Below are 24,060 nucleotides of genomic sequence, written 5' to 3'. Positions count from 1 at the left end.
AATTCTCGTCAGTTATCGTCACAGCTGTGTACATTCCCCGTCAAGCAGACACCAAGACGGTCCTCAAGGAACTTCACTGGACTCTATGTAAACTGGAAACCATATATCCTAAGGCTGCATTTATTGTAGCTGGGGATTTTAACAAAGCAAATTTGAGATCAAGGCTATCTAAATTCTATCAGCATATTGATTGCAGTACTCGCAGGGGTAATACACTCGATCACTGCTACTCTAACTTCCGCGATGCATACAAGGCCCTCCCCCGCCATCCCTTCGGCAAATCTGACCACAACGTCATCTTGCTCCTACCATCTAATAGGCAGAAACTCAAAACAGGATGTACCCGTGACTAGAACCGTTCAACACTGGTCTGACCAATCGGAATCCACGCTTCAAGATTGTTTTGATCACGTGGACTGGGATACGTTCCAGTCAGCCTCAGAGAACAACATCGATCTATACACCTATTCAGTGAGTGAGTTTATACAGAAGTGAATTAGAGATGTTGTACCCACTGTTACTATTAAAACCTACCTTAAACAGAAACCGAGGCTGGATGGCGGCATTCGCACAAAACTGAAAGCGCGAACCATCGTATTTAACACATTTAACCAGCTGAATATAAACAGTTTAGTTATTCCCTCCGCAAGGCAATCAAGCAAGCGAAATGCCAGTACAGGGACAAAGTGGAGTCGCAATTCAACGACTCAGACACGAGATGTATGTGGCAGGGTCTACAGGAAATCACAGACTACAAAAACAAAAAACAGCCACGTCACAGACAACAACGTCACGCTTCCAGACAAACTAAACACCATCTTTTCCCGCTTTGGGATAATGCAGTGCCACCGTCGCGGCCCGATAACAAGGACTGCGCCCCTTCTTCTCCGTGAGTAAAACATTTAAGTGTGTTAACTCTCTCAAGGCTACTGGCCGAGACGGCATCCTTAGCCGCGTCCGCAGAGCTTGCGCAGACCCGCTGACTGGTGTATTCAATTGACATATTCAATTGTTCCCTATCCCAGTCTGCTGTCCCCACATGCTTCAAGATGGCTACCATTGTTCCTGTATCCAAGAAGGCAAAGGTAGCTGAACTAAATGACTAATAGCATTCACTTCAGTCATGGTGAAGTGCTTTGAGAGGCTAGTCAACGATCATATCACCTCCACCCTACCGGACAACCTAGACCCACTTCAGTTTGCATACCGCCCCAACAGGTCCACAGACGATGCAATCGCCATCTCACTGCACACTGCCCTATCCAATCTGGAAAAGAGGAATGCTGTTCATTGACTACAGCTCAGCATTCAACACCATAGTACCTTCCAAGCTCATCTACAAGCTGGAGGCCCTGGTTCTCAACCCTGCCCTGTGCAACTGGGTCCAGGACTTTCTGACAGGCCACCCCCAGGTGGTGAAGGTAGGAAATAACATCTCCAATTCGCAGACCCTCAACACTGGGGCCCCACAAGTGTGCGTGCTCAGCCCCCTCCTGTACTCCCTGTTCACCCACGACTGTGGCCATGCACGCCTCCCAACTCAAGTTTGCAGACGACACAACAGTAGTTGGCTTGATTACCAACAACGACGAGACAGCCTACAGGGAGGAGGTGAGGGCACTCGGAGTGTGGTGTCAGGAAAACAACCTCTCACTCAACGCCAACAAAACAAAAGCGATGATCATGGGTCCTCTCCCGTCCCAAGTCCAGAAATTCTTGTCACGCTGCTCCTGCTGCTGTTGTTGCCTGTTACCACGCCGCTTGGTCCTGTTGTGGTGGTTGATTCTGTAACGGTTTTCTAGGTGTGAAGGAGAGTCGGACCAAAATGCGGCGTGTAGTTTACGATTCATGTTTAATGACAAACACACTAAACACAAACACTACAAAACAATAAACGTAACGAAAACCGAAACAGCCTATACTTGTGTAAACTAACACAGAACAAGGACATCAGGACACTAAGGACAATCACCCACGACAAACTCAAAGAATATGGCTGCCTAAATATGGTTCCCAATCAGAGACAACGATAAACACCTGCCTCTGATTGAGAACCACTTCCCATGCCACACCCTGGCCTGACCAAATAAATGAAGATAAACAAAATATATTTCGACCAGGGCGTGACACTGGGTTATCAGGGAGAACTCCTCCCTCTCAGATGAAATGGCAGGCTGAGTTTTCAGGATCATTTTGCTGTTTGTCTTTGTCTGGCTTTGGTAGCTGACATCATAAAAGCTGTGGACAACAAGCCCACTGTTCCTCTCTGCCCTAAATTCATTACATCTTTCTCTTCTCTCTCTCGCTCTCTCGCTCTGTCACTCTCTCTGTCTCTCACTCTCGCTGTCTGTTGCTCGATCGCTCTCTCTCTCTCTCCATCTTCTGTAAAAGACCCTCATGTCGTCCATTCTAAGCTGGTCTTCTGCATAGAAAGACGGAAAATTGACAGAACCCTGTCTGGAAATAATCTAGAACTCTGGATTGGATTCTCTCTCCTAATATGGTGCTATACAAACCTCCATGTGTGGTATTTACAATCAGAGACGCATCGTTTCACATGGTTCCTCAACGATGTGACAAACACTGTTCATTGGAAGAGTTTAAGAAAGAAAATGTTTACGTGACCTCTGAGCACATGTGGTTCAAATAGGAAGTGTATTAGTGACCTTACGGCTGTGCAGATGTAGAAGGGTGAACCCTTGTAGCCTGGGCACCTAAACACTGGGTAGTGTCCCTATTCCCTGTAGGGCACTATTAGGGTGCCATTTAGGACTCGGACTCCATCTATCTACACTACAGAGAGACGGTTATAAAAGAGTTCAGGATAATGGATCTGAGATCGGTTGATTGATTGAGTTGGACTGACAAAGTGTTTGTCTTACAATATTGGGTTTTCACAATGTTGTGCCTATGGAACCACTAAAGTGATTCAGGACAGAATTTTTATTTTACCTTTACTTAACTAGGCAAGTCAGTTTAGAACAAATTCTTATTTACAGTGACAGTCCTAGGAACAGTGAATTAACTGCCTTATTCAGGGGGCAGAACAACAACCTTGTCAGCTCAGGGATTTGAACTAGCAACCTTACGGTTACTGGCCCAATGCAATAACCACTAGACTAGCTACCGCCCTGAAGAGTAAACAATGTTAACATTTACAACAACATGTATTGTTGGCCCCTATATAATGACTCTTTCTTTATAACGACTCTCACAGAGATCAGTGGATAAAGTCAGTGCTCTGGTCTGTTGCTATGTTGTGTTTAACACATGCTGTCCTCTAGATTAACATGATGTCCCTGGGTCAGATTATAATGATGTTCCTGGGTCAGATTATAATGATGTTCCTGGGTCAGATTATAATGATGTCCCTGTGTCAGATTATAATGATGTCCCTGTGTCAGATTAACATGATGTCCCTGGGTCAGATTATAATGGTGTCCCTGGGTCAGATTATAGTGATGTCCCTGGGTCAGATTATAATGATGTCCCTGTGTCAGATTATAGTGATGTCCCTGGGTCAGATTATAATGATGTCCCTGGGTCATATTATAATGATGTCCCTGGGTCAGATTATAATGATGTCCCTGGGTCATATTATAATGATGTCCCTGGGTCAGATTATAATGATGTCCCTGGGTCAGATTATAATGATGGCCCTGGGTCAATGGCCAGCCCCCAGATTGATGTGTGTTTTGGTTCTGCTTGTATTTTTACCCTCACAATCCTGTTTTTTTCTCAATGGACTTCTGAATTGAGTCCCTCCCTCATTTTGTTGTCGTTATGAAAGGCCCGTGAAAGACCCTGCGAGAAACTGTAGAAATGATAATCGACCTACATTCATACAGTATCTTGACTGTGTCCAGTTCGCTAATAATCACCTAAATGAAAGCTAGACAGTCAGGGAGCAAAACGGACGAAAGACTGTGTTTAGGGAGGAAATATAACCCATTTTCAGTGCGACCCCTCTGGACCTGGTTGAAGACCGAATGCGCCCCCCCCCCCCCCCCACAGGGGAAAATCAGTTTGTCACCCCTGATCTAAACAGTCTCAGCCCGTCCCGTTGCCTGGCCACCCAGACTCCTTGCTCTCGCCCAACGACCTCATCTTCTCCCCCGCCAATGAGTCGTCTGTCTGGATCTTGAGTACCTCCCTGACACTTCACCGAATGCAAACACATTCTAGACTGTCCAATTGGTCCAGAAACCTGTTGGTTCTGGGTAGAGCGGCAGTTAGAAAATGTGTCTTTGGCTTCACCACAAATGACTATAATGATGGCTGTCTCTGACTGAAGTATGTGGAGAACAACAGAGCAACGGTGGAATTTAGTGTGAGTCATCAGGCTTGTCCACCCGGGAACAAAATGTTTGTTTATTTTCCCCATAACATGACAGAAAACCATTCTCTCATTCCTATAAATACAAAACAGGTTACTCTCTCTCATTCCCCATACATGAAAACAGGTTACTCTCTCCTTCCCCATACATGAAAACAGGTTACTCTCTCTCATTCCCCATACATGAAAACAGGTTACTCTCTCATTTACATACATACAAACAGGTTACTCTCTCTCATTCCCCATACATGAAAACAGGTTACTCTCTCATTTACATACATACAAACAGGTTACTCTCTCATTCCCCATACATACAAACAGGTTACTCTCTCATTTACATACATACAAACAGGTTACTCTCTCATTTACATACATACAAACAGGTTACTCTCTCATTCCCCATACATGAAAACAGGTTACTCTCTCATTCCCCATACATGAAAACAGGTTACTCTCTCATTCCCCATACATGAAAACAGGTTACTCTCTCTCATTCCCCATACATGAAAACAGGTTACTCTCTCATTTACATACATACAAACAGGTTACTCTCTCATTTACATACATACAAACAGGTTACTCTCTCTCATTCCCCATACATACAAACAGGTTACTCTCCAATTTAAAACCTTGGTTGATTGTCAATCTGCATTTTATTTATTTATGTATGTGTGTAATGTATTTATAGATGTAGGATCTTAATTTGATCCCTCTTTTGCTGCTGAGAATGTGTAGCGTATTTGAGTTTTAAAAAGGCTTCTAAAGTTTGTAATGTCCACGTTGACATTTCAGACTTGATTTTCCCTTGTGAAAAATGTATCAACCCCTTACAAAAACGCCCATGATTTATAGTCGACATAATACTTAACATTTCCTGATGCTGCAGGATTGCCTTCCTGCTGTAAAAAAAACTGGCTCAAATTAAGATCCTACATCTGTACAGGGCTGGTTTTGTAGCTGTACTGACAAAGCAGGTCTCCCAAAATAGACCAACATTCTCTGTGTCAAATTTCTACAAAAGCTGTTTTCTGTTCAGTTGCTAGAGACTTCAGTTACATTGTAAATTACTGAACACATCGATTGACTGACTCTTTCAGCACTTTTTCATGAATGATGTTGTGAAATAAGGGAAACCTACTATAGCGCCGCTTACTTTCCTGTTGTCATATAGGAAGTCTGTGGACTAGCACCCCATACTACTCTTCCCTTTGTCCCAGTCAGGATTGGAAAGTTAATAAAGAACCATCAAAGGCATGCCTGAGTCAGACTTGAGTAATCCGTAATGAGGATTTAGTCCCTGCTACTTGCTGATCCCTCTACTCATTAGCCCCCCCCCCCCCCATAGGAATGCAGGGGTCAAATGTGAAGACCTGGACTGTTGCTGGAGTCTCTGATTGAGCCTCTGAGGGGCTTGTGGGATCCAGTAGGAAGGTGTGGAGAGCAAAGAGGAGCAGCTAGACGACAGACTGCAGAGATAATGTCAGCGGGCTTTAAACAAGAGATTTACCGGCCTGTCCAACCATCATGCCTTGCTGTAGTCTGGTCCAGACCTGGGTTCAAGTAGCATTTTAAATATTTTTAAATGCTTAAGGTAGTGTTTTATTGATATTGCCTGGCTCCCGAGTGGCGCAGTGGTCTAAGGCACTGCATCTCAGTGCAAGAGGCATCACTACAGTCACTGGTTCAAATCCAGGCTGACTCACATCTGATGGTGATAAGGGCGGAACAGGGACTTGTAACCGAAAGGTTTCAAGATCAACTCCCCGAGCTGACAAGGTAAAAATCTGTCGTTCTGCCCCTGAACAAGGCAGTTAACCCACTGTTCCCCTGAACAGGCATTTAACCCACTGTTCCCCTGAGCAAGGCAGTTAACCCACTGTTCCCCTGAACAAGGCAGTTAACCCACTGTTCCCCTGAACAAGGCAGTTAACCCACTGTTCCCCTGAACAAGGCAGTTAACCCACTGTTCCCCTGAACAAGGCAGTTAACCCACTGTTCCCCTGAACAAGGCAGTTAACCCACTGTTCCCCTGAACAAGGCAGTTAACCCACTGTTCCCCTGAACAAGGCAGTTAACCCACTGTTCCCCTGAACAAGGCAGTTAACCCACTGTTCCCCTGAACAAGGCAGTTAACCCCACTGTTCCCCTGAACAAGGCAGTTAACCCACTGTTCCCCTGAACAAGGCAGTTAACCCACTGTTCCCCTGAACAAGGCAGTTAACCCCACTGTTCCCCTGAACAAGGCAGTTAACCCACTGTTCCCCTGAACAAGGCAGTTAACCCACTGTTCCCCTGAACAAGGCAGTTAACCCACTGTTCCCCTGAACAAGGCAGTTAACCCACTGTTCCCCTGAACAAGGCAGTTAACCCACTGTTCCCCTGAACAAGGCAGTTAACCCACTGTTCCCCTGAACAAGGCAGTTAACCCACTGTTCCCCTGAACAAGGCAGTTAACCCACTGTTCCCCTGAACAAGGCAGTTAACCCACTGTTCCCCTGAACAAGGCAGTTAACCCACTGTTCCCCTGAACAAGGCAGTTAACCCACTGTTCCCCTGAACAAGGCAGTTAACCCACTGTTCCCCTGAACAAGGCAGTTAACCCACTGTTCCCCTGAACAAGGCAGTTAACCCACTGTTCCCCTGAACAAGGCAGTTAACCCACTGTTCCCCTGAACAAGGCAGTTAACCCACTGTTCCCCTGAACAAGGCAGTTAACCCACTGTTCCCCTGAACAAGGCAGTTAACCCACTGTTCCCCTGAACAAGGCAGTTAACCCACTGTTCCCCTGAACAAGGCAGTTAACCCACTAGGCCGTCATTGAAAATAAGAACTGCCTAGTTAAACAAATATAAAATCAGAATGAACCTACAGATGTGTGGTTTGGATCTTAATTTGATCACCCTGTTGCAGTGTATTTGAGGCTTACAAATGCTTCTGAAATGTGTAATTTTATACTAGATTTTCCTGTAAAAGTTTTTAAATGAACCCCAACAAAAATAATTATAATCCACACAATAGTTGACATTTCCTGATGCTGCAGGATTCAAACTGGCTCAAATTATATTCCTACATTTGTCCCAAAAATGTAAAAACCTACCCATCTGGCACTCCAGGCAAGGCTAGAGAAAAAGGATTTGAAAGATCTTAAGCAGGATTTGAACACAGGTGTGGTCTTGTCTTCCTGCTGGAGAATTTTCCCTCAGTTGAACAGAACACAGAACACTGTAAGTGTTCTGGAACAAGAGTTGACAGACTGGTGACAGGCCGTGTTGTTCAGGGTATAGGGGAAAGCAGAGAACACTCAAGCTGTGGTGAGGGATTTATTCCTCCTCAGGATCACTCCTCAGTACAGACAGAAGAGCAGAGCAGAACAGGCTCATTCAGGATCACTCCTCAGTACAGACAGCAGAGCAGAGCAGAACAGGCTCATTCAGGATCACTCCTCAGTACAGACAGCAGAGCAGGACAGGCTCATTCAGGATCACTCCTCAGTACAGACAGCAGAGCAGAGCAGAACAGGCTCATTCAGGATCACTCCTCAGTACAGACAGCAGAGCAGAGCAGGACAGGCTCATTCAGGATCACTCCTCAGTACAGACAGCAGAGCAGAGCAGAACAGGCTCATTCAGGATCACTCCTCAGTACAGACAGCAGAGCAGAGCAGGACAGGCTCATCCAGGATCACTCCTCAGTACAGACAGCAGAGCAGAGCAGAACAGGCTCATTCAGGATTACTCCTCAGTACAGACAGCAGAGCAGAGCAGAACAGGCTCATTCAGGATCACTCCTCAGTACAGACAGCAGAGCAGGACAGGCTCATTCAGGATCACTCCTCAGTACAGACAGCAGAGCAGAGCAGGACAGGCTCATTCAGGATCACTCCTCAGTACAGACAGCAGAGCAGAGCAGGCTCATTCAGGATCACTCCTCAGTACAGACAGCAGAGCAGAGCAGGACAGGCTCATCCAGGATCACTCCTCAGTACAGACAGCAGAGCAGAGCAGAACAGGCTCATTCAGGATCACTCCTCAGTACAGACAGCAGAGCAGGACAGGCTCATTCAGGATCACTCCTCAGTACAGACAGCAGAGCAGGACAGGCTCATTCAGGATCACTCCTCAGTACAGACAGAAGAGCAGAGCAGAACAGGCTCATTCAGGATCACTCCTCAGTACAGACAGCAGAGCAGGACAGGCTCATTCAGGATGACTCCTCAGTACAGACAGCAGAGCAGAGCAGGACAGGCTCATTCAGGATCACTCCTCAGTACAGACAGAAGAGCAGAGCAGGACAGGCTCATTCAGGATCACTCCTCAGTACAGACAGAAGAGCAGGACAGGACAGGCTCATTCAGGATCACTCCTCAGTACAGACAGAAGAGCAGGACAGGACAGGCTCATTCAGGATCACTCCTCAGTACAGACAGAAGAGCAGAGCAGGACAGGCTCATTCAGGATCACTCCTCAGTACAGACAGCAGAGCAGGACAGGCTCATCCAGGATCACTCCTTAACATTTGTAGTAAGGTTGTCAAAAATGGGTTAGTAATTGACAGTGGGAAAGGGAAGAGCAAAGAGCAGACCAAGACGGGCTCATTATGGATCAACCCTCAGTACAGAGGGCAGAGCAGGACAGGCTCATTATGGATCAACCCTCAGTACAGAGAGCAGAGCAGAGCAGGACAGGCTCATTATGGATCAACCCTCAGTACAGAGAGCAGAGCAGGACAGGCTCATTATGGATCAACCCTCAGTACAGAGGGCAGAGCAGGACAGGCTCATTATGGATCAACCCTCAGTACAGAGAGCAGAGCAGGACAGGCTCATTATGGATCAACCCTCAGTACAGAGAGCAGAGCAGGACAGGCTCATTATGGATCAACCCTCAGTACAGAGAGCAGAGCAGGACAGGCTCATTATGGATCAACCCTCAGTACAGAGGGCAGACCAAGACGGGCTCATTATGGATCAACCCTCAGTACAGAGAGCAGACCAAGACGGGCTCATTATGGATCAACCCTCAGTACAGAGAGCAGACCAAGACGGGCTCATTATGGATCAACCCTCAGTACAGAGGGCAGACCAAGACGTGCTCATTATGGATCAACCCTCAGTACAGAGGGCAGACCAAGACGGGCTCATTCAGGATCAAACCTCAGAATTTGTAGTGAGGTTGTAAAAATGGGTTAGTAATTGACGTTGGGAAAGTGAAGTATCTTTTGACTTCCAGAAAGTCTCTTTAGTTGAGTGCAAAATGGGCCACGGAGGTCTCAGAGGAAGTGGCTTCAGAGCACTAGAAGTTGAGGAGAGCCAACCGCTGCATAGTGTGGTCAAACTCTGGTCAAACTCCTCTACCTTGCTCCACTAAACCGCCTCGTCAAATAATCCCGTCTAACTTGCTCTGACTGCTACAGTGTGGTCTTGTAAAAAGGATTCTGTCCTCAACCACAGGTCAAACAGGATATGGCTGATGCCATGTCAAACAGGATATGGCCGATGCCAGGCTAAACTACAGGACATGGCTGATGCCAGGCTAAACTACAGGACATGACTGATGCCAGGCTAAACTACAGGACATGGCCGATGCCAGGCTAAACTACAGGATATGGCTGATGCCAGGCTAAACTACAGGATATGGCCGATGCCAGGCTAAACTACAGGATAGGGCTGATGCCAGGCTAAACTACAGGACATGACTGATGCCAGGCTAAACTACAGGACATGGCCGATGCCAGGCTAAACTACAGGATATGGCTGATGCCAGGCTAAACTACAGGTTATGGCCGATGCCAGGCTAAACTACAGGATATGGCTGATGCCAGGCTAAACTACAGGATATGACTGAGGCCAGGCTAAACTACAGGACAAGGCTGATGTCAGGCTAAACTACAGGACATGGCTGATGCCAGGCTAAACTACAGGATATGACTGAGGCCAGGCTAAACTACAGGACAAGGCTGATGCCAGGCTAAACTACAGGACATGGCTGATGCCAGGCTAAACTACAGGACATGGCTGATTCCAGGCTAAACTACAGGACATGGCTGATGCCAGGCTAAACAACAGGACATGGCTGATTCCAGGCTAAACTACAGGACATGGCTGATTCCAGGCTAAACTACAGGACATGGCTGATTCCAGGCTAAACTACAGGACATGGCTGATGCCAGGCTAAACTACAGGACATGGCCGATGCCAGGCTAAACTACAGGACATGGCTGATTCCAGGCTAAACTACAGGACAAGGCTGATGCCAGGCCAAACTACAGGACATGGCTGATGCCAGGCTAAACTACAGGCTGTGTACCTAAAATCTCTCCTAGACCAATCAGCTACTGACTTACCCGACTCAAGCCCTTGGCTCCTGTGAGGAGCGTAGGCCATTGGCTCCTGTGAGGAGCGTAGGCCATTGGCTCCTGTGAGAAGCGTAGGCCATTGGCTCCTGTGAGGAGCGTAGGCCATTGGCTCCTGTGAGGAGCGTAGGCCATTGGCTCCTGTGAGGAGCATAGGCCATTGACGAGTTACTGCTGCTACCACTACACAATGCGGCCCTTTCTTCTGAGTATTGGTTCGGTTATTTTGCCGTAAAGACCAGTTTAGTAGAACAAAATACTTTTTTATGAGTGACAGACTAAATTTAAAGCTGCAGTTTGTAACTTTTTGGGGCGACCTGACCACATTCACTTAGAAATGTGAGTTATAGATCTGTCATTCTCATTGAACGCAACTTTAAGAAGTGGTAGATCTGTTCTATGTCGCTATCTCTATGCATCCCGTTCTTAAGTTTAGTTTTTTGTGTCTCTTTTATCAAACAGCTGAAAATAAAATATTTTTGATGATTGAAAAGATATTTCACAGTGGTTTAGATGGTATAAGGATTCACTATACTTGCTTGTCTTGTCACAAAATTTAAATTAGGCGAACTGTTCTAATTTTAGCCACCTCTAAACCATCGTGCAGTAACCTCTCTACCACTCCACTCTAATCCTGTCATTTGGGACAAAGCTACATTGTTCTCTTCAACTAACAGGCAGTCTGTTTAGAATTATTCTGCTCCTATTCTCATCTTTCCTCATTTCATAGCTTAGCTTTTCGTAGCTGTGTTTAACACTTGGCTGTTAAAGCAGTACTTTGAGTCTCAGTACAAGAAGCACACTCGTTTCTTATATCACCCCGGAGAATATGTAGCTGTGGCAGTCATTGAATACAGGTATGTCTACTTATATCACCCTGGAAATATACACTTAAGGAAAAAAAGGTGTTATCTAGAACCTAAAAGGGTTGTTGAGCTGTCCCCATAGGAGAACCCTTTAAAGAACCATTTTTGATTCCAGGTAGAATTATTTTGGTTCCAGGTAGAACCTTTTTGAGTTCCATGTAGAACCCTTTTCACAGAGTTTAAAAAAAAATGGAACCCAAAAGAGTTCTACCTGGGACCAAAAAGGGTTCCTTTATGAGGACAGCTGAACGGCCCCTTTTGGAATCAAATTTTCTAAGAGTGTACAGCTGTAGCAGTCATTAAACATGCTTACGCCAGAACGTCTTTGCCGAGACATTTCTTATTTCTGTCTGCATTTTCTGTAAAGCTTCTGTGAGTTGAATTCTACCTGATCAGAAGAGTTATGGTTATGGGTGGCAGGAGGCCTAGTGGTTAAGAGCGTTGGGGCCAGTAACTGAAAGGTTGCTGGATCGAATCCTCGAGTTGACGTTCTGCCCCGGAACAAGGCAGTTTAACCCACTGTTCCCCGGGTACACGTCATTGTAAATAAGAATTTGTTCTTTAACTGACTTGCCTTGTTAAATAAAATAACATTGAATAGAAAGGAAGGATCTGACAGACCATAAAGTTGAGGGTTTCTTTGTCATACGTAACATGGAGGAAATAAAACAAACAGTTGGACTAACAGGACGTCTTCATTTGTCCTCGGGTTCTGCCCAAGAGACCATTCGGCTGGCTGGCTGCTGGAATCATCATGATTGTCCCAAATAGAACCCTATTCCCTACATAGTGCACTACTTTGGACTATAGGCTCTGGTCAAATAGATGGCACTATGTAGGGAATAGCGTTCCAGTAAGGATATAGCCATAGTGAGAGGAGGCTTGTCAGGTAGAAGCAAATGGCACCCTATTCCCTACATAGTGCACTACTTTGGACTATAGTCTCTGGTCAAATAGATGGCACTACGTAGGGAATAGGGTTCCATTAAGGATGAAGCCATAGTGAGAGGAGGCTTGTCAGGTAGAAGAGCGTCTCCAATATCCTGGACTATCACCCGCTACAGAAAGGCAGATAGGAGTATTTGCTAATTGATTTAGAAATAGTAAGCTTGAGTAATTAAACTACTGCTATGGTTATTAATTGAGTAGTTAATAGTCATCAGTCATCAAGGACTGATACTAGCAAACTAACCTCCAACTCTATTGCTTGCTTTCATGCAGTCCTTTGAGATGTAAACCGGCAGGTAGACTAGTGGTTAGAGTGTAGGGTCGGCAGGTAGCCTAGTGGTTAGAGTGTAGGGTCGGCAGGTAGCCTAGTGGTTAGAGTGTAGAGGCGGCAGGTAGCCTAGTGGTTAGAGTGTAGGGTCGGCAGGGTAGACTAGTGGTTAGAGTGTAGGGTCGGCAGGTAGCCTAGTGGTTAGAGTGTAGGGTCGGCAGGTAGCCTAGTGGTTAGAGTGTAGGGTCGGCAGGTAGCCTAGTGGTTAGAGTGTAGGGTCGGCAGGTAGCCTAGTGGTTAGAGTGTAGGGTCGGCAGGTAGCCTAGTGGTTAGAGTGTAGAGGTGGCAGGTAGCCTAGTGGTTAGAGTGTTGGGCCCGTAACTGAAAGGTTGCAAGATCAAATCCCTGAGCTGACAAGGTTAAAAAAATATATATGTTTTTCTGCCTGTGAACAAGGTAGTTAAACTGCTGTCATTGTAAACAAGAATTTGTTCTTAACTGACTTGCCTAGTTAAATTTCAAAAAATTTAACCCAGCATCCTAGTCCCTGATCTCAGTGATTATGAACATTTTTGCCTGCTTGTTTTCTGTGAGTCCTGTTGGACACATGGCTACGTTTTGTATCACCATGGAATCCTCCTGTGTTTTCCCCAGTGGCTCTTGCTAGCCTGGATCACTACACTCTAGGTCCCCCAAAAGCTCTTCATCAACCCCCACCATTGATCACAATCCCCTCACAACAAAAAATATATATCTCCTTTATTTGTTTCTCAACAAGGTCAATCAAGCAGCGAGTGAATCCACAGCCACAGCTATGTGATGTGTGCAGGGATACGCCTGGATAGAGGGGGGGGGGGCACATGAATATATATTTATATGCACACCCCTACACCGGGACCTCTTTTATGTGTTGTTTTCTACAGTGCTCAGATGACACATTTCTTCCTCTGGCAGTCATTGTAGTCGGGGGATGGTATAGGAGAAGAAGGCAGAGCTCAGCAGATGCCTTCTTGTCTGCTACAAAGCCCCCCCCCCCCCCCCTGTCAACCTCTCCACTCCCCAGACTTTCATCAGCTCTTGATCAAAGCTTGCACTCTGCATATGAAAAGGGTCCGGCTTTATGCTGCTCAAATTAGACTATCGCCACCCCGCCAGCCTCCCAAGTCCTCAACAAAACCCATCTGTTCTGTCCAGACTTCATCTTCAGAGGCTTTTCTCAGCCCTCGCCTCACAGGCCTTTCAGCTCATTACATTACGGTTGTGGAGTGGGGAGCGCAGATCGCTCACACAGAAAAATAAGGAGGGAGGACAGCAACACAATTAGACTCAACCAAATCGTGACAAAACAAAAAAAGAGAATTACTTTTTACATATTGGAAAGAATTTACAAAAAAAAAAAAAGTGTGCAAACTAGAATGCTATTTGGCCCTAAACAGAGAGTACACAGCGGCAAAATACCTGACCACTGTGACTGACCCAAACTTAAGGAAAGCTTTGACTATGTACAGACTCAGTGAGCATAGCCTTGCTATTGAGAGGTCACCGTAGGCAGACCTGGCTCTCAAGAGAAGACAGGCAATGTGCTCACTGCCCACAAAATGAGGTGGAAACTGAGCTGCACTTCCTAACCTCCTGTCCAACATTTAACTATATTAGAGACACATATTTCCCTCAGATTACACAGATCCACAAAGAATTCGAAAACAAATCCAATCTTGATAAACTCCCATATCTACTGGGTGAAATACCACAGTGTGCCATCACAGCAGCAAGATATGTGACCTGTTTCCCCAAGAAAAGGGCAACCAGTGGGGAACAAACACCATTGTAAATACAACCTATATTTATGTTTATTTATTTTCCATTTTGTACTTTAACCATTTCCACATCAGTACAACACTATATATACATAATATTACTATTTGTACGGTCTTTATTGTTTTGGAACTTCTATGCGTGTAATGTTTACTGTTAACTTCAAATGGTTTATTTAACTTTTGTTTATTATCTACTTCACTTGCTTTGGCAATGTTAACATAGGTTTACAATGCCAATAAAGCCCTTAAATTGAATTGAGAGAGAGAGAGAGAGAGGGAGAGAGAGAGACAGAGAGAGAGAGAGAGAGAGAGAGAGAGAGAGAGAGACAGAGAGAGAGGAGAGAGAGGAGTAGAGAGAGAGAGAGAGAGAGAGGAATAGAGAGAGAGAGAGAGAGAGAGAGAGAGAGAGAGAGAGAGAGAGAGAGAGAGAGAGAGAGAGAGAGAGAGAGAGAGAGAGAGAGAGAGAGAGAGAGAGAGAGAGAGAGAGAGAGAGAGAGAGAGAGAGAGAGAGAGGAGTAGAGAGAGAGAGAGAGAGAGAGAGAGAGAGGAGTAGAGGAGAGAGAGAGAGAGAGAGAGAGAGAGAGAGAGAGAGAGAGAGGAGTAGAGAGGTGAGAGAGAGAGAGAGAGGAGTAGAGAGAGAGAGAGAGGTGTAGAGAGAGAGAGAGAGAGAGAGAGAGAGAGAGGAGAGAGGAGAGAGAGGAGTAGAGAGAGAGAGAGAGAGGAGTAGAGAGAGAGAGAGAGAGGAGTAGAGAGAGAGAGAGGAGTAGAGAGGTGAGTAGAGAGGAGTAGAGAGAGAGAGAGAGAGAGAGAGAGAGAGAGAGGTGAGAGTTGAACGAATGACAGTTCCTCCTGTGATCCTTTCTCTGTGGGGTCATGCTGTGGGTCAGTGGGTGCAATTTCCTCTTATTTTCCCTCCCTCTCTCTCGCTCGCTCGCTCGCTCTTTCAATTCAATTCAATTCAATTCAAGGGCTTTATTGGCATGGGAAACATGTGTTAACATTGCCAAAGCAAGTGAGGTAGACAACATACAAAGTGAATATATAAAGTGAAAAACAACAAAAATTAACAGTAAACATTACACATACAGAAGTTTCAAAACAGTAAAGACATTACAAATGTCATATTATATATATATACAGTGTTCTAACAATGTACAAATGGCTAAAGGACACAAGATAAAATAAATAAGCATAAATATGGGTTGTATTTACAATGGTGTTTGTTCTTCACTGGTTGCCCTTTTCTCGTGGCAACAGGTCACAAATCTTGCTGCTGTGATGGCACACTGTGGAATTTCACCCAGTAGATATGGGAGTTTTTCAAAATTGGATTTGTTTTCGAATTCTTTGTGGATCTGTGTAATCTGAGGGAAATATGTCTCTCTAATATGGTCATACATTGGGCAGGAGGTTAGGAAGTGCAGCTCAGTTTCCACCTCATTTTGTGGGCAGTGAGCACATAGCCTGTCTTCTCTTGAGAGCCAAGTCTGCCTACGGCGGCCTTTCTCAATAGCAAGGCTATGCTCACTGAGTCTGTACATAGTCAAGGCTTTCCTTTCATTACATTTCTCTCTCTACTCTCCTCTCTCTATTCTCTCTCTCTCTCAATTCAATTTTCAATTTAAGGGCTTTATTCCAAAGTTCCAAAAGATTAAAGACATTATAAATATCATACTATGTGCAAATAGTTAAAGTACAAAAGGGAAAATAAATAAACATAATTATGGGTTGTATTTACAATGGTGTTTGTTCTTCACTGGTTGCCCTTTTCTTTGTGGCAACAGGTCACACATCTTGCTGTTGTGATGGCACACTGGTATTTCACAGTGTGCCACCAAAATTCGATTTGCTTTCAAAAACATTGTGGGTCTGTGTAATCTGAGGGAAATATGTCTCTCTAATATTGGGCAGGAGGTTAGGAAGTGCAGCTCAGTTTCCACCTCATTTTGTGGGCAGTGTGCACATAGCCTGTCTTCTCTTGAGAGCCATGTCTGCCTACGACGACCTTTCTCAATAGCAAGGCTATACTCACTGAGTCTGTACATAGTCAAAGCTTTCCTTAAGTTTGGGTCAGTCACAGTGGTCAGGTATTCTGCCGCTGTGTACTCTCTGTTTAGGGCCAAATAGCATTCTAGCATTCAGTTTTTTTGTTAATTCTTTCCAACATGTCAAGTAATTATCTTTTAGTTTTCTCATGATTTGGTTGGGTCTAATTGTGTTGATGTCCTGAGGCTCTGTGGGGTCTGTTTGTGTTTGTGAACAGAGCCCCAGGACCAGCTTCTCCAGGTTCATCTCTCTGTAGGTGATGGCTTTGTTATGGAAGGTTTGGGAATCACTTCCTTTTAGGTGGTTGTTGATTTAACGGCTCTTTTCTGGATTTTGATCATTAGTGGGTATCAGCCTAATTCTGCTCTGCATGCATTATTTGGTGGTTTACATTGTACACTGTTGATATTCTTGCAGAATTCTGCATGCAGAGTCTCACTTTGGTGTTTGTCCCATTTTTTTCTTGGTTGGTGAGCGGACCCCAGACCTCGTGGGGCTTTGTGGGTGTCAGTTGTCTATGTGTGCAGAGGGTACCTGGTTCAAGGTGAGGAGAGGGACGGAAGCTATACTGTTATACTCACAACCCTTAACGGCAATGGGTTCTATAACTGATTCAAGTATTTTTAGCCAGATACTAATTAGTATGTCAAATGTTATGTTTCTTTTGATGGCATAGAATGCCCTTCTTGCCTTATCTCTCAGATCGTTCACAGCTTTGTGGAAGTTACCTGTGGCGCTGATGTTTAGGTCAAGGTATGTATAGTTTTTTTGTGTGCTCTAGGGCAACGGTGTCTAGATGGAATTTGTATTCGTGGTCCTGGTCACTGGACCTTTGTTGGAACACCGTTATTTTGGTCTTACTGAGATTTACTGTCAGGTTAACCCCCTAAGAGTCGATTGACACACTAAAGTTGGCACTTTTTTTAGGTAGTTTGAGTGGAGTGAAAGGATCCCATGAGGGCAGAAAAAAAAATGTTTTCTATATATATATACACTACAGTATGTGGCACCTGCTCGTCAAACATCTCATTCCAAAATCATGGGCATTAATATGGAGTTGGTCCCCCCCCTTTGCTGATATAACAGCCTCCACTCTTCTGGGAAGGCTTTCCACTAGATGTTGGAACATTACTGCTACAACAGCCTCCACTCTTCCGGGAAGGCTTTCCACTAGATGTTGGAACATTGCTGCTATAACAGCCTCCACTCTTCTGGGAAGGCTTTCCACTAGATGTTGGAACATTGCTGCTATAACAGCCTCCACTCTTCTGGGAAGGCTTTCCACTAGATGTTGGAACATTGCTGCTATAACAGCCTCCACTCTTCTGGGAAGGCTTTCCACTAGATGTTGGAACATTGCTGCTATAACAGCCTCCACTCTTCTGGGAAGGCTTTCCACTAGATGTTGGAACATTGCTGCTATAACAGCCTCCACTCTTCTGGGAAGGCTTTCCACTAGATGTTGGAACATTGCTGCTATAACAGCCTCCACTCTTCTGGGAAGGCTTTCCACTAGATGTTGGAACATTGCTGCTATAACAGCCTCCACTCTTCTGGGAAGGCTTTCCACTAGATGTTGGAACATTGCTGCAGGGACTTGCTTCCATTCAGCCACAAGAGTATTAGTGAGGTCAGGCACTGATGTTGGGTGATTAGGCCTGCCTCGCAGTCGGCTTTCCAATTCATCCCAAAGGTGTTTAATGGGGTTGAGGTCAGGGCTTTGTGCAGGCTAGTCAAGTTCTTCCACACCAATCTCGACAAACTATTTCTGTATGGCCCTCGCTTTGTGCACGGGGGCATTGCCTTGCTGAAACAGGAAAGGGCCTTCCTAAAACTGTTGCCACAAAGTTGGAAGCACAGAATCTTCTAGAATTACATTGTATGCTGTAGCATTTAGATTTCCCTTCACTGGAACTAAGGGGCTCGACCATGAAGAACAGCCCCAGACCATTATTCCTCCTCCACCAAACTTTACAGTTGGCACTGTGCATTGGGGCAGGTAGCGTTCTCCTGACATCCGCCAAACCCAGATTCGTCTTCAGCTCACTCCACAGGTTTTCAGTGGGGTTTAGGTCAGGGGACTGGGATGGTCATTGCAAAAGCTTGATTCTATGGTCAGTGAACCATTTTCGTGTGGATTTGGGGGTGTGCTTTGGATCGTTGTCCTGCTGGAAAATCCAACAGGTTTTAGCCTAAACTCTCCTGGTACTTGATGGAGCCCATGATGCCATTTATCCTGACAGGGTTCCCAGGGCCTTTGGAAGTAAAACATCCCCACAACATCACAGATCCACCACTATACTACACAGATCCACCACTATACTACACAGATCCACCACTATACTACACAGATCCACTATACTACACAAATCCATTATACTACACAGATCCACCACTATACTCCACAGATCCACCACTATACTACACAAATCCACCACTATACTACACAGATCCAACACTATACTACACAGATCCAACACTATACTACACAGATCCACTATACTACACAGATCCACTATACTACACAGATCCACCACTATACTACACAGATCCACTATACTACACAAATCCATTATACTACACAGATCCACCACTATACTACACAGATCCACCACTACACTACACATATCCACCACTATACTACACAGATCCACTATACTACACAGATCCACTATACTACACAGATCCACCACAATACTACACAGATCCACCACTATACTACACAGATCCACTATACTACACAGATCCACTATACTACACAGATCCACCACTATACTACACAGATCCACCACTATACTACACAGATCCACTATACTACACAGATCCACCACAATACTACACATATCACCTATACTAAACAGATCCACCACTATACTACACAGATCCACTACTACACATATCCACTATACTACACAGATCCACCACTATACTGCACATAGCCACCACTATACTACACAGCTCCACCACTATACTACACATACATTGGGCAGAAGGTTAATGGAGGGGGGTAGTGTTAGAGGGGGCTAGTGTTAGGGGAGGGGGGGTCGTGTTAGGGGGGGTCGTGTTAGGGGAGGGGGGTAGTGTTAGAGGGGGGGGGGGGCAGTGTTAGGGGAGGGGGGTAGTGTTAGAGGGGGGTAGTGTTAGGGGAGGGGGGGGGTCGTGTTAGGGGGGGTAGTGTTAGGGGAGGGGGTAGTGTTAGGAAAGCCTTTTTTATTGATTAATGTAGTCAATGTGATTCCCTACCTCTTAATATTGATTCATGTAGTAAATGTGATTCCCTACCTCTTAATATTGATTCATGTAGTAAATGTGATTCCCTACCTCTTAATATTGATTCATGTAGTCAATGTGATTCCCTACCTCTTAATATTGATTCATGTAGTCAATGTGCATATCTTCCTCATCTCCAGGTGATCTTTGCCCTGAACCAGACCCTTGTACAGCAGGAGAGTGTGAGAGCAGGCAGTCTGCAGGGCTCCTATACCACTGAGGACCTCATCAAGCACTACAACTGTGGAGACCTCAACTCCATCATCTTTAACCACGACACCTCTCAGGTCAGTTACGACCACCCTGACCCCGTTACTCCTAACCCCTAACACTAATGACCCCTAACACTAATGACCCCTAACACTAACGACCCCTAACACTAACGACCCCTAACACTAATGACCCCTAACACTAATGACCCCTAACACTAATGACCCCTAACACTAACGACCCCTAACACTAATGACCCCTAACACTAATGACCCATAACACTTCATAACGGGGCGGCAGCGTAGCCTAGTGGTTAGAGCATTGGACTAGTAACCGGAAGGTTGCGAGTTCAAACCCCCGAGCTGACAAGGTACAAATCTGTCGTTCTGCCCCTGAACAGGCAGTTAACCCACTGTTCCTAGGCCGTCATTGAAAATAAGAATTTGTTCTTAACTGACTTGCCTGGTTAAATAAAGGGAAAAAAATAAAAAAATACAAAAAAATAACCCTGTCCTATCCCTGTCCTAACATTGTCCTCACCCTGTCGTCCTTGTCCTAACACTGTCCTAACCCTGCCATTACCATGTCCCTAACCCTGTCCCTACCCTGTCCCCACCCTGTCCCTACCCTGTCCCTAACCCTGTCCTCACCCTGTCCCTACACTGTCCTAACCCTGTCCATACCCTGTCCCTACCCTGTCCCCACCCTGTCCTAACCCTGTCCCTACCCTGAGCAGCTAAAATGTAATCATTACGTTGTGCTTACTGGAGTGTAATATGTCCATTATGACAATGCAAATCATCCCTCTGCAGGTCCCCAACTTCAACAACGTGACCCTGCGCCCCAGCGAACAGATAACGGCCCAGGAGATAGACAGCTACTTCAGACAGGAACTGATCTACAAGAGGAACGACAGGATGGGGAACAGGGTTAAGACTCTGATGGAAGAGCACCCTGACAACAGCTTCTTCTTCGCCTTCGGAGCAGGTCAGTGAGGATGATGAGGAGGGTGATGATGATGATGGGCTATTATCTGCTGGACACCAGGAAGAGTATCTGCTGCCTTGGCAGGAACTAATGGGGATCCATAATAAACCGCAGGAAGAGTAGCTGCTGCCTTGACAGGAACTAATGGGGATCCATAATAAACCCCAGGAAGAGTAGCTGCTGCCTTGGCAGGAACTAATGGGGATCCATAATAAACCCCAGGAAGAGTAGCTGCTGCCTTGGCAGGAACTAATGGGGATCCATAATAAACCCCAGGAAGAGTAGCTGCTGCCTTGACAGGAACTAATGGGGATCCATAATAAACCCCAGGAAGAGTAGCTGCTGCCTTGGCAGGAACTAATGGGGATCCATAATAAACCCCAGGAAGAGTAGCTGCTGCCTTGGCAGGAACTAATGGGGATCCATAATAAACCCCAGGAAGAGTAGCTGCTGCCTTGGCAGGAACTAATGGGGATCCATAATAAACCCCAGGAAGAGTAGCTGCTGCCTTGGCAGGAACTAATGGGGATCCATAATAAACCCCAGGAAGAGTAGCTGCTGCCTTGGCAGGAACTAATGGGGATCCATAATAAACCCCAGGAAGAGTAGCTGCTGCCTTGGCAGGAACTAATGGGGATCCTTAATAAATACAAAAACAAATGGGGATGTTGATTGCACCCTGAGTTCTACTACCCTCTTCTAAATGTCAGATATGATGGGAAAGGATCATGATTTCTAGGTTGGTGTGTTTAAGCCTACAACAATGTAGTGGTTTGCCTTTCTAATGATTGGGCCCACTTGACCATTGATTGATTCAGTATAGAGCTATGAAAAGTGAATCATCTTTACATGAGCAGACTGTATATCTCCTCTCTTTATCCTCCCTGTATTCCTTCACTCTTTCACTCCCTGGGGCGGTGGTAAAACACTTCTCCAAGGCCTGAAGTCATACATCTACACCCCAAATCACAACCTACTCCCTATGTGCTCTGGTCTAAAGTAGTGTATTGTAGTCCTTCTCTTTGACCTTCCGACCTCTGTTGGCTGGATGTATCGTAGTCCTTCTCTTTGACCTGCCGACCTCTGCTGGCTGGATGTATCGTAGTCCTTCTCTTTGACCTGCCGACCTCTGTTGGCTTGATGTATTGTAGTCTTTCTCTTTGACCTGCCGACCTCTGTTGGCTGGATGTATCATAGTCCTTCTCTTTGACCTGCGACCTCTGTTGGCTGGATGTATCGTAGTCCTTCTCTTTGACCTGCGAACTCTGTTGGCTGGATGTATTGTAGTCCTTCTCTTTGACCTGCGAACTCTGTTGGCTGGATGTATTGTAGTCCTTCTCTTTGACCTGCGACCTCTGTTGGCTGGATGTATTGTAGTCCTTCTCTTTGACCTGCCGACCTCTGTTGGCTGGATGTATCGTAGTCCTTCTCTTTGACCTCTGTTGGCTGGATGTATTGTAGTCCTTCTCTTTGACCTTCCGACCTCTGTTGGCTGGATGTATCGTAGTCATTCTCTTTGACCTTCTGACCTCTGTTGGCTGGATGTATCGTAGTCCTTCTCTTTGACCTGCCGACCTCTGTTGGCTGGATGTATCGTAGTCCTTCTCTTTGACCTCCGACCTCTGTTGGCTGGATGTATTGTAGTCCTTCTCTTTGACCTCCGACCTCTGTTGGCTGGGATTCGTACGGCAATGTTCTCAGTTTTAGGGTTGAAATTCAGAAATCCACTTGTTGCCACATTGTTTGGTTCCTTTAACTGAGACTTGGAAGCTAAGCAGGTTTAAATAGGGTGTGAACTTTGGAGAGTTCATGTTGAAGGAGCTACGAGAGCAGAGGGTCGAGGGCTGAGAGCTGGGGGCTGAGAGCTGAGGGCTGAGAGCTGAGGGCTGAGAGCGGAGGGCTGAGAGCTGAGGGCTGAGAGCGGAGGGCTGAGATCTGAGGGCCGGGGGCTGAGAGCTGAGGGCTGAGAGCGGAGGGCCTGTGGGGCTGAGAGCTGAGAGCTGAGGGCCTGTGGGGCTGAGGGCTGAGAGCTGAGGGCTGAGAGCGGAGGGCCGGGGGCTGAGAGCTGAGGGCTGAGAGGGGGGGGCCTGTGGGGCTGAGAGCTGAGGGCCGGGGGCTGAGAGCTGTGGCTACTCCTGCCAAGTCTCATTCTGGAGAGTTAGAAACCCTCTCTCTGCCACTCTTACCACATACTACCTCCTCCCCTCCACTACCCCCTGCCCACCTCCTCCCCTCCACTACCCCCTGCCCACCTCCTCCCCTCCACTACCCCCTGCCCACCTCCTCCCCTCCACTACCACCCCCGTGCCCACCTCTCTCCTCCACTACCCCCTGCCCACCTCCTCCCCTCCACTACCCCTGCCCACCTCCTCCACTAACCCCCCTGCCCACCTCCTCCCCTCCACTACCCCCCTGCCCACCTCCTCTCCTTCCACTACCCCCTAGCCCCACCTCCTCTCCTCCACTACCCCCCTGCCCACCTCCTCTCCTCCACTACCCCTTGCCCACCTCCTCCCCTCCACTACCCCCCTGCCCACCTCCTCCCTCCACTACCCCTGCCCACCTCCTCCCCTCCACTACCCCCTGCCCACCTCCTCCCCTCCACTACCCCCTGCCCACCTCCTCCCCTCCACTACCCCCTGCCCACCTCCTCCCCTCCACTACCCCTGCCCACCTCCTCTCCTCCACTACCCCCTGCCCACCTCCTCCCCTCCACTACCTGCCCACCTCCTCTCCTCCACTACCCCCTGCCCACCTCCTCCCCTCCACTACCCCCTGCCCACCTCCTCTCCTCCACTACCCCCTGCCCACCCCCTCCCCTCCACTACCCCCTGCCCACCTCCTCTCCTCCACTACCCCCTGCCCACCTCCTCCCCTCCACTACCCCCTGCCCACCTCCTCCCCTCCACTACCCCCTGCCCACCTCTCCCCTCCACTACCCCCTGCCCACCTCCTCCCCTC

At 46.7% G+C, this 24,060-nt stretch overlaps 1 protein-coding gene across 1 annotated transcript in view; it reads left to right on the top strand.

Annotated features, from left to right (window-relative positions):
* The window catches only part of trabd2a (TraB domain containing 2A), a 130,262-nt gene that overhangs the window by 24,309 nt on the left and 81,893 nt on the right, over positions 1-24,060 (top strand). Inside the window, exons 3-4 of the mRNA XM_031826043.1 lie at positions 20,043-20,189; positions 20,925-21,099. Of these exons, the coding sequence (XP_031681903.1) occupies positions 20,043-20,189; positions 20,925-21,099 (322 nt within the window). The remainder of the gene's footprint in view (positions 1-20,042; positions 20,190-20,924; positions 21,100-24,060) is intronic.

Source organism: Oncorhynchus kisutch, linkage group LG6 (assembly GCF_002021735.2).
Source record: "Oncorhynchus kisutch isolate 150728-3 linkage group LG6, Okis_V2, whole genome shotgun sequence".
Classification (NCBI taxonomy): Eukaryota; Metazoa; Chordata; class Actinopteri; order Salmoniformes; family Salmonidae; genus Oncorhynchus; species Oncorhynchus kisutch.
This window is presented reverse-complemented; position numbering and strand designations above follow the sequence as displayed.